The following is a 12,029-nucleotide window of genomic DNA, read 5'->3' as shown; positions in this document are numbered from 1 at the left end:
GCTTTGTGCACCTATAGCTCTATCCATCCATTGAAAGAATTTGAAGGATGATGAGAAGGATCTCATCAAATCAGAAGCCATGGAAGTTATATACTTCCAAGGCCACACCTAGCAGAAGCTTAGAAAGAGAATGCATAGGGGAGAATTACTGGGCTCACACCCCTTGCCTCTTTGGCTACATCTAGCCTGCTTCTATTCAATTCCCCTCTGGTAGGAAAACAGAAGAGGGTGCCCAGTCTTTAATATTCTAAACACAATCTAAATCTGATTATAAAAATCAGAGTTAGAAAGGGCAACAGAAGCATGCTTGTTCATTCCTATATATCTAGGAAAGGTAACAAAACTTTACCAATTTTTAAACATAGGGATTTAAGAGCCTTTCTGGTAATTCAATTTTTCTCTCCATCAGAACAAAAATTGCCGAATATTGAATTTTGATTCCTATTCTGATTTCCATTATCAAAATTTTTAATTACTCAGATTACTGAAAAATTATTCAATAATTAGTCATCTCTCTTCATCTCTTTTTAAATTTGTGTGTGTGTAGATTGTTACTAAACTAAATGTGTGGAGAGAAAGGAATGTAAAAGTAACTAAGAAGAAAGAAATCTCACGCACATTATCTTTGCAGGGTGATTTTGGGAGAAAAACATTCTAAAATCTACTGGAAGCACTGATTTTGCCATTCTGGGTTACTTTATCTTCCCCAGCTTTTGAATTTTCATAAACAATAACATTACCAACAACAATATCAATACACAGACATGATTTTTTTTTCAATAAAGTTTTGAACATCATTAGTGCTTTAGGATTCATGTGCACCTGGAAAACCAGAGTTCTGGTAATCCCTTGGAAAACTAACAAACACAAAGGAGAAGTAAACACAATTCATTTAATTTGAAATTTCACAAATTAAACTCAAATTGTTAAAAGTTAAGAAGTTATTCTACATACCAAATCAAATGCAAGCTCAAGAGTTTCACAATGGGAATGTTATACTTTCAAGACGCTACTCAACCTGCCGGGTGCATGAAGAGAAGCTTTCTCAAGTTTCAGTGGAAACCTTCACCAATGGAACTATATATTTACCACAGCTTATATTACAACATTTACACACAATTTAATCATAAATTATATATCTTCAGGTTACACATTACAAAGTCTACATCTAGTTTAATCAAAAAGAAATATTCAGTCCTCCCACCCCCAAAAAACATCAATTATTTCTTGGTTTTAGTGTTATACTGAAACTAGACACTTTCTTGATTTTTTTTCCCTATGGAAGAAAATTAAGTTGGAGGTGTTTCCAGAAATTCATGAAATTTGCACATAGAAGATAATGACCAGTTAATCAGATCAAAACAGAATATAAAGAACAGATATCAAAAGGAAACTAATGTTTCCTAGGAATACTTCAGTATTCTTCGTTTAGGACTTATTTTGTTTCATATGTAAGATTTCATTGGTCTTAGTTTTGTGTGTTATAGGGATGTTTCCTATTCACCCCAATGAAGCAGTCATGAACCTTATTTCTCCCTCTGCAAATCTTGAAATTTTCTGTTGTAATATACTTAGTGTAGATTTATAATTTTGGTTTTTAAAATGTTCCTTCCTTTCATCTTGTTTTCGGTGGTTTTCTTCAGTGAATTGAGCTAGAATGACAAAAATCCCTTAGTCTTATGCACTTTATATAGGGGTTATCTACAGTTTCATTTATTCTTTTTATTCAGTATCTCTCAGTAACAGCATATTGAGCTGTTACATAGACATTTAAATCTTTCCAGGTGTTAAAATAGGAGTTTATGGTAATTTGTAAATTAGGCATTGATGCATCCACCTTCCTTTTGATTATTATATACAAATTCCAGAAGATAAATTCCCAATTAGTAATGAAATTTAGGCTTGCCATGACAGATATAATATCATCTCTAATGTATTTTATACTACACTACAAAAGGTACGTACATATATTATATACATATTTACATGTATATACATTTTAAAGCAGGCCCTTTTGGTAAACAGTTGCCTAATGTGGGCACAGATATTGCACTTCAGTGTCTCGAACTCTACTAAAGAGTAGAGAATTAGGTTTAGCCTTACATCTGTACAATTTATATATGTTCATTCAAGAAAATGTATATACAATCAATACCAATATATTCTTGAATTAGTGGTAGAAAACAAAAAAACAGGGATAGAGACAGAATCTGTAAGAAGTGTTTGTAATACCTATTGTGAGTTTCAGAAGTTAGAAACATGAACACAAAGAAACTGATGACATTAGGCAAATCTTAATCAAATGGACAAAAACATGTTAAAGTACTTATACCTTCTAATGTTACCTGAAAAAAAGTTGAGATAAACTAAAGGTAAACTCAGATAATTAGATATCTACTAGCTTTCCATTTGCTATGTACTGGTCTATAAAAATTAGAATGGATAAAATCAGTAATATTTCACACGGTGTTAAAAATTTTAAGAAAATGACAGTATATCAGAAATAGTATATAGTAAATATTAATATCTGTCATGAGAAGATTTTTTGTACAGAGGGATATTAACTAGATTCTTTGTTTCGTTCACATCTTGAATTAAGCTAATTGTAAATATATTTTTAAACTTTTGACTAAGGATCTAGCTCAGGATTTATCCTGGTATCTGTTTCTATTTACAGAAATATTTACAAACAACAATTTTGAATATTCACTGAAAGTGCATAAAGTCGATAAACCTTTAATATATATGTATCTATATGTGTATATATGAATACATATTTCACACAATATGTGTGTGTATATATATACATATATATCTGTCTGAAAATGGTAAATACCCATTTCAGCTTTACAAGGGATGTTCTTCCATAATGGGGGAATCACTTCTAGAGTGTCTGGCCTGCTGACCTGAAGTGAAGGTGGTCAAGGGAATTACTTTAATTGAGTCATCACTTTTGTGAAGTTTTTCAGACATGGTGTAAAACTGAGCTCTTGTACTACCTTGCCCTCCCTGATCAAGGAAATGCAGTCCATCAGCCCCAGCACCTTGCACCCAACCTTGTTGTAAGCCCATTGGTGGCTGTGCCTGGTTGTGATGGAGGGTAGCAGCCTGTGGCAGGGGAGAGCTGTGATGGGTTGCAGCACCCTGTGCAAGGGGTGGGCTATAGCTGAGGGCTGAGGCCTGTGTTGGTGGTGGGCTGTGGCATAGCGCAGTAGCTTGTACTAGAGATGGACTGTGCTGGAGAACAGAAGCCTGTATTGGTGGAGGGCTGTGGCACAGTACCATAGTATGTGTCACTGGAGAGCTGTGGCAGAGAGCAATGGTCTGTGTCACTGGAGGGCTTCGGCGGTGAAGTGATGACCGCGTCAAGGTTGGGCTGTGGCACAGAGAAGAGGCCTGCATCTGTGACGGGCTGGAATGAGTTAGAGAAGCTGGCATCCAGCAGGCATCAGAGTGGCCCAAGATAAGACATTCTTGAGTGCATTTGTCAGAGGCTTCTTCCACAGTTGGTTGAACTGTTATTTCTGCAGCTGTTGAGGTGGGAGAAACAAGAGATAAAATTTATATTCCAAATGCATATTTTGTTACCTACTTAAAACAAATCATATTGTTACAGCAAAAGTTAACATTTTGATTCAGTACATCAGAGACTGCCAAAAAGTTTCACAGTTGGTTCTTGATTTCTCAGGAAATAATTCTGTGAGAAACAAAAAGTAGGAATGAAGGATAGGATTTTTTTAATTTGTAAAAGGCAGTGGAATATAATAGAAAGGCTAGGGACAGTCAAGGTGAAAATATTTGTGAAGAATTTGTATAAGACAAGAAAACCTAATATTAAGCAAAAAAATCAAAGACCCAGTTAACACTTGTGCAAAAGATATGGATACTTCATTAAGGAAGATGTAAGTATGTTCCATCAACTATGAGAAAAGACTCATCACTACTGAACAATAATGGAATACAAATCAAATCTACAAAGAGAAACACAGATTTCTAACAATACTAATTTCTGACAAGTATTTGGAGCAACTGAAACATACGAAGAATGTGGGTGATAATACTAAAGGGCACAGGAGGATTAGATGACATCTGGTCAATATTTTATAAATATAAAAACACATTGCCAAAAAAGAACCCCAGTAATTCCAGTTTTGTATGTTTTCCCTACCAATGTTAAACTCATGACACTATAAAAACATGTATGTGCAGGTTAAACAGCTTTATTAATAACCACCAAACATTGGAAACAACTCTGTCTTCCACTGTTAAAAAGATATTGTGTTGCACCCTTATAATGAAATACTATTTATCAATGGAAGGAAACACAGTAATGAACTCCAGAACAATATGAAGGAAACACAAATGAATTTTAACTGAAAGAAGCGAGAAGTAAGAGCTTATATAATGTAAAGGTAATTTACATAACATTATGTAAAGAGAAACTTGTAAACATATTAATTGCCAATGGTTAGAATGGAAGAAGATTTGAATAGTAGCAGATGAAAATTTTAGGGTGACATTATCTTCTAGCATGTAATGATGGTGAATACGTAATATATTTGCCAAAACTAGTAGAACACAAGTGAATTTTACTGTATGGAAATATAAAAAGTAGCCATGAGTATTTTCCAAGTATTGAGAAAACACATATATGTTTCAGAAACTCAGAGAATTGAACTCAGAACCTTATGTTTGCTAGGCAAATGTGCTACTAATTGAGCCACACACACAGCTAATTTTGCTTTGTTTAGTTTCTTTATCAGATAGTGTCTTGGGTTTATTGTTGAACGGCAATCCTACTTCTACCTCCCAAAAGCTGGAAATAGTCATATGAAACCATGTGTAAACAAGAAAAAAAAAAGTATATGTTTTATAAATCATCTATTACCTTCTATACCCCATTCAGGATTTTCTATAAAACTATTCTGATTATTATATTAAAATATAAGACTTATAGGCTGGGAAGGTGACTTAGTGGTAGAGCACTTGCCTTGCATGCCTGAGACCCTGGGTTCGATTCCTCAGCACCACGTAAGCAAAAAGAAAAAAGCCGGAAGTGGCGCTGTGGCTCAAGTGGTAGAGCGCTAGCCTTGAGCTGAAGAGCTGAGGGACAGCCCCCAGGCCCAGAGTTCAAGCCCCACAACTGGACGCCCCCCCAAAAAATAAGACTTAGAAATGGTAAGTAGAATTACTATAAATGTTATAAAACATTGTAATAGTTTTCATAATTTGACAATTTTTTTGTTTATCATAAAAATAAGTTTTGAAATAGTATTGTAGATAAGCATATGACACTACATGTAAAGTGCTTATAAAATATAAAATATATCATTCTTCAAATTATATTTTGGTATAAAAAATAGTACCTTAACTTCTTTCAAAAATTCACCTTCACAATAATTGAAAACTTATCTTACATTTTATTACATAAATATAATTTATTAAAAATCTCTTCATACTAATGATTTATAACATATGCCAATTTAGTATCACATTTTGGTAAGAATCTAGAGCTTATTGATATATTTTGTCTTAAAATCTTTTCCCACCAAATGATAAGGTATTTTCATACTGAAAACAATTGTGATTAAAAGAATACTTCTCACAATTAAAAGCAGTGAAACCATATATTGAGAGCTACCAAATACAATTATTATATACAGATTGATGGAGAGATTGAATACAATATATGCCTACAATTTATAAATAATAATCTTCAGCTAATAAGTTTAATCTCAATTGCAGAATAGCTGAGTGAAAATTTCTGGTTTAAACTGAGATACGTTTTATATAAATCACATCTTATATGTCTATTAAAATGCACCAAATACTAACCCAATTTTAAACAAATCATATAAAAAGAAGAATCATTATCATTGTAAAAATTTCAAATGTGAGTAAATACTATAAAAATACTCTTAAAACATTTTATTTAGTAAACTGTACAGTCTCTTTCTGTTAATGAGTTTAACATGTTACTTTCCAAAGAGCAATTAACTTGGTAAAAATTCAAAATAATATATTTTATGAATTAGTGGGGTTCAAATTAATATGTGAGACAACATTTTCTGTGGGTTTCTATAACTCATTAATAATATTTAGAATTGATAAAATGAATATTAATCCTAGGGAAATATGTATCCTCATATATCACTAAAGTAGTCAGTGTATATCACAATGTTTTTTTCTGCTACAAATGCCATTAAACAGATGATCACTTCATTATGTTTAAAAGTCCAACTAAAATTATGATTTAAATTGTAGCCAAATTGTCCCAACATAAAAATCAGTGGAGTATACTGAGAAGATGAAACATATAGCAGGGTAATAAAAATAGCTATCAACAAAGAATATATCATAGAGAAGTCTACCATAATATCCTCCTAGGAAACCATCTGCAAGCCAACTGTTACCATATGTAGTCATCCAGAAAGAAGGATGAAAATGACAGTAGATTGAAATATATTTTTAGCACAATGAAATGAGAATTACTGTCAGAATAGAACTCATTTGCTTTGGCTCAGAGACAAAATGTGCTCTTATGATATTAAATACATTTGGACAAAACTCTTCCTTTATTGTGAATGCTTATAATTACTGTGTGAAGTTTAAATTGCTTTTCAGAACTATCTATTAACTCATGTTTATTTAATTGGCTGGTATATATTATGTGTTTCAAGACATAGTGGAGCCAATCTTAGTCTTTCAAAATTCTGATATTAAGTTCATAGATCTGATTAAATGTGCTTTTGTGATATACCCTATCATTCTCTAACATTCATTAATTTGAAGACAAATACATATTTTATAGACACTATTATTAATGCAATCTCAAAGTAGGATTAAATGTTCATTATACAAATATTTCCAATCAAACTGTTCAATTTAATGTTTCTGTTAATCTGTGATAGCAAATTTCACGACAGAGGTCTTACAAAGATCATTTGATTAATGTTCAAAGATGAACTCTCATGAAAACGAATGAGAAATTGCCACAAACTTGCTTTTGATCTCTTATCTCTTCCTCTTTCAGAAGTTTTCAAAGTGCTTTAGTGAATGTTCTCAATGTTATCTTTTAAAAGTATATCAGATTATAACCAGTATGTTCATTCCATCAAAAATCAAACAACTTTCTCACCTGAAAAGTTCATCACTTGGTTCTCTCAGGACAATAACAGGCATATATGACTCATGTACTATGTTGACACACTAAAATTGGTCTAAATGTGTAAAAGAATAATTTTAAATACTGAAAAATATTTAACCTTTAATTTTTAGCCTTTTATTTGAAGTTCTATTCATGTAAATTGATTATTTTGCTTAGTTATATAACTAAAATAGCCAGAGTTGCCAACTGAAATACATACTTGAATATATACTTTTGAATAATAACTGTCAATGAGAAAATTAGTTCCATTGTTTAGCACTTGTAGTTCACCAATAAATACAATACTTTCTATACTATCAACCTTTTGAGATCTAAGAAAATGAACACATGCACTCTAGATTACCATGATTCTGGTAACAATAGCCAATATGAGAATTGTTATTCTCTTTAAATGAAAACAGTTTTTTGAGTGGGCATACTGGGAGTTTGAGGCAGGAAATCATGAATTTCAGATAAGTCTGAGGTTCATAGCAAGACCCTATCTAAAATAATAAATAAAAATAAACAAAAGTTATGTTTGATGAAAATATGTTATGCTTGATAGAGGAGAAACCAGCCACTGAATTACTTCTGCAATTCAAAATAATGCCATGAGTACTATTATATATCAATCTTGAGAATATAATTTTTTTGCCAGTATTGTGACTTAAATTTAGTTCCTTAAGCTCTCATTCTGATTTTTTGCTCCAGGCTGTTCCACGTTTGTTTTTTTTTTATTAGAAATATTACACTAATGGACTTTTCTTCCTGGGCTGTTTTCAAAGTTCCATCCATAACTCTCATCCTCCTTAGTTGTTTGGATTACAAGTATGAGCCACCACTTCCTCAAATATAAAATATTGTAAAACATAGGAATCTATCCAAAATTAAAATAGAATGTATGTAAGTGTCTTTTCTTAAATTTTCTTTATCATTTCAACATAGAGGTATGGAAAAAATGGTGCAGACAACTCTGATGAAGAGGCAATGATAATTTGATACAGAAGACTACAATATTAAGACTACAATATTAAGATTTGGGATATTGAGATTTGGTACTATCTACAAAGTATTGTTTGTATTTGGCTTGTGAGAATGGGAAGGAAATGTTTTCTATTGCTGATGGTTGGGAATTTTAATATCATTGAGAAGTTTAAATTATAGCTGGGATCTATGACATACTGAAGCCCCAGTAGGAACAAGTCCATCATCCTTTGGTATGTCTCTCAATACTTTTGAGTTTTGTAAATTTATCAGATTCAAGAATTTATTTGGGAGGTAGATAAAAGTCTTTTGGTCTATGGCAATCAACAATATAAAGTGTACAGAATTATTAAGACAAATAATTATAGTTTCCTTCATGCAATATTTCTGATCTATTTGTATTAATGAAGTAAGTTAGGTAAAAATTTTTGTCTGTTTGGACTGGGGAAACTAGGACATGGTTGCTTTCTGCATGAAATAATTTGGCAGCTTTTCACTCTTCAATTTTAAGCCATTCTCTTTGAATATACCTTATGAGAAATCGAAACTGTTTTCTCCATACATACCTTTTCTATAAATTATTGAACTTTCTTGAAAATATATTAGGTTCTTCAAATAATGAGATGTTTTAGCTCCTTCCATCATTAATAATAAATGTGCTGTTTATCTTTTTAAAAGAAATTTTCTAGATTAATGGTTTGAAATATATTATTGCCATAAATCATAACATAGTTTGTGGTTCTTTTTGGAAAATGAGTCAATGACACAAAGTTTACTACCAGTTTTTAATCAAGATCTGAATTTGGCAAAAGCACAAATTAATGTTAATAAATAAACAGACCTATCCAATTCAATTTTTTCTTTCAATTGCTGAATTCTAGTGGCATAGATCTGCAATCATAACTACCCAGGAAGCTAAGATAAGAGGATTGTGGTTTGGAGCTAGCCCAGGCATGAAAGTCTGTGAGACTCATATCTCTTATTAACCACCAAAAAGCCAGAAGTAAAGTTGTCCATACAGTGAAGGAGCATCAACCTTAAGCAAAAAAGCTAACTGGCATCACAATGGCTCTGCATTCAAACCTCAGTACTCACACAAAAACATGCCTTTCAACTAGTATGGATACCTAACTTTGTGATAAAGAATAAGCAGTAATTATTACAAATGATGGAAACCATGGAGCCAATGTTTTTTTGAGTCTGGCTTACTTCACTTAATATGATTTTATCCAAGTTTTTCCATTTTCTTGGGAATGAGGCAAGACATTCTTTGTGATGGAAGCATAGAATTCCATTGTGTATATAGAGCACACTTTCTGATCTAGAATATGCTTAGGATAGTCATAGCAGAGGTTCATGATAGCCAAAGAGTTAAGTATATGTGACCACATAACATGATGCTAATTGAAATCATCTCCACGATATGGAAACAAGAGTGTTTTTTGTTGTTGTTGTTGTTTTAGGGGGAGGCTGCTTTGCTTTTCTTTTTTCTCTTTTTCTCTTTTAGTGTACTGTTTGCAGTTATTTCTTTGGTCTTTCACATTTTGTGTTGTTTTGTTTTTCTCCTCTGGTTTATTGCTTGTGGTCACTGTTTTTGATTTGGGTACCCTTTATCTTGTATATATTTATCTGATTTGAAGACAGGATGGGGAAATCACAGAAATGGTGGGACAAAGGGTGAAACAATGCAACAACAATACTCACTAGACACTATGTTGGAAATGAACTTTACAACTTGGGAAGGGGGATTTGGGGGAAAAGAAAATGGGAGAAAACAAGGGAGGGGGTAACACTGTTCGAAAAGAAACACACTCATTACCTTACTTATGTAACTGTAACCCCTCTGTACAATGCCTTTACAATAAAAATTAAGAAATAAAAAAGAACAAGCAGTAAAAGAAAAAAATATATTTAAAGATTAGTAAAAGATTGCATTAATGTTAATTTTAAAATAAACTTAAATATTCAATCTATCATATAAATATGGTGAAAAGGATGTATGTAAGAATCAGATATTTAAATTATGTGAGCAACACATTTAAATAGTTCATGTACAATTAATTTCATGCTAAATTATATACAATGCTTATATCAGATAATATGCTATTTACAATTTTTATCATTGCTATATCCTTAGGAACTGAAGGGAAAAATGTCTTCCTGTAAAGATGTTTCCTTAATAGAGAACTAGAAAAATAAAGATGAGGCTGGGAATGTGGCTTAGTGGGGTTTGATTTCTTAGTACCACATAAAGAGAAAATATTGGAAGTGGAGCTGTGACTCAAGTGTTAGAGTGCTAGCCTTGAGCAAAAGAAGTTCAGGGGCATTGCCTGAGTTTAAGCTCCAGGAATAGCACACCAAAAATAAAGGCAAATAATAGGAGGACCAGGTGTGTTTCCTCCTGCTATCAATTCTAGGTTGTTCTAGGACAGACTTTAAAAGTGATGGAGTATGGAATATATCAATAGAGAAAACATTGAAAATAACAAAACAAAAATGGTCCATGGGAGGGATGGGGGAGAATGATGAAAGGGGTGACATTGATATGAACTGTATTCATAAACTGCTTTGTTGAGTGGCAACTCCACAAATATATTTAAAATATATTTTAAAAAATGGTCTGGGCTGGGAAGGTGGCTCAGTGGTAAAGTGCTTGCCTTGCATGCTTGAGGCCCTGGGTTCGATTCCTCAGAACCCATAAGCAAAAAAAAAAAAAAAAAGCCGGAAGTGGTGCTGTGGCTCAAGTGATAGAGTGCTAGCCTTGAGCTGAAGAGCTGAGGGTCAGCGCCCAGGCTCAGAGTTCAGAACCATGACGGGACCCAAAATAAATAAATAAATAATAAATAAATAAATAAGTAAATAATGGTCTAATTGGGGCTGAGAAGGTGGCTCAGTGGTAGAGCGCTTGCCTTGCATGCTTGAGGCCCTGGGTTCGATTCCTCAGTACCACATAAGCAGAAAAAAAAAAGCCGGAAGTGGTGCTATGGCTCAAGTGGTAGCGTGCTAGCCTTGAGCTGAAGAGCTAAGGGACAGCGTCCAGGCCCAGAGTTCAGGCCCCACAACCGGACCCCACCCCCCAAAGAAAAGGTCTAATTTTAAAAGAAGTCATGGAAATTTCTCCAATTCTTCCCAGTGAAGTATTTATGAACTATTTTCTGTAGATGTAAAGTTTCTCATATTTATGTATTGTATAATATGCAAAGAAATAGTCAATTCTGATTTATCTTAGGTAACTTTCATAAATGTATGGACATTTATATATGTAAATATCTATGTATTTTATAAATGAGCATTTAACATACATATATTTGTACTTATTCATTATTTTTATGTCATTATTATTATTATTATTGTTATTATTTTGGTCAGTCGCGGGGCTTGAACTCTGGGCCTGGGCATGGTTCCCAAACTCTTCAGTTCAAGGTGAGAGTTCTACCACTTGGCCACTTCCGGTTTTCTGGTGGTTAATTAGAGATAAAAGTTTCATGGACTTTCCTGCAAAGGTTGGCTTTGAACCGTGATCCTCCTGAGTGGCTAGGATTACAGGTGTAAGACATCGCTAGGCAATTCTCTAGGTACTCCAGCTAATTATGTTCCCAGTTTTAAAATGTTTTGAGGCTCTAGCTTCAGCAGCACACATATAAAAATTGGAATGATGCACAGAAGATTAGCATGGCACGCAAATTTGTGAAACTTCCGTAGTTGTAGGAAATACCAGTTGAAAAACAAAGGAGGAGGTAATGCTGGATAGGAAATGGACTCATTACATTGCTCATGTAACTGTAACCCTTCTGTACAGTACATTTACAATAAAAATATATTTAAACATGTTTTGAGGAGGAAAGAGAAATTTTTTTTTGTTTGTTTGTTTTAGGAAGGCTGTCAGGTACTAGTTTCC

General features: G+C 33.1%; 1 protein-coding gene across 6 annotated transcripts in view; it reads right to left on the bottom strand.

The window, feature by feature from the left end:
* Positions 1-2,847: 2,847 nt before the first annotated feature.
* Pcdh11x (protocadherin 11 X-linked) overlaps positions 2,848-12,029 on the bottom strand; it is a 619,725-nt gene continuing 610,543 nt past the window's right edge. For 5 of the 6 annotated variants that reach the window (XM_042678788.1, XM_042678789.1, XM_042678790.1 and 2 more), the window contains one exon: positions 2,848-3,530. In XM_042678788.1, the coding sequence (XP_042534722.1) occupies positions 2,848-3,530 (683 nt within the window). The remainder of the gene's footprint in view (positions 3,531-12,029) is intronic. The other variant, XM_042678793.1, reaches the window with a different exon arrangement.

Source organism: Dipodomys spectabilis, unplaced genomic scaffold, assembly GCF_019054845.1.
Source record: "Dipodomys spectabilis isolate Male_0828 unplaced genomic scaffold, ASM1905484v1 ptg000048l, whole genome shotgun sequence".
Taxonomy (NCBI): Eukaryota; Metazoa; Chordata; class Mammalia; order Rodentia; family Heteromyidae; genus Dipodomys; species Dipodomys spectabilis.
This window is presented reverse-complemented; position numbering and strand designations above follow the sequence as displayed.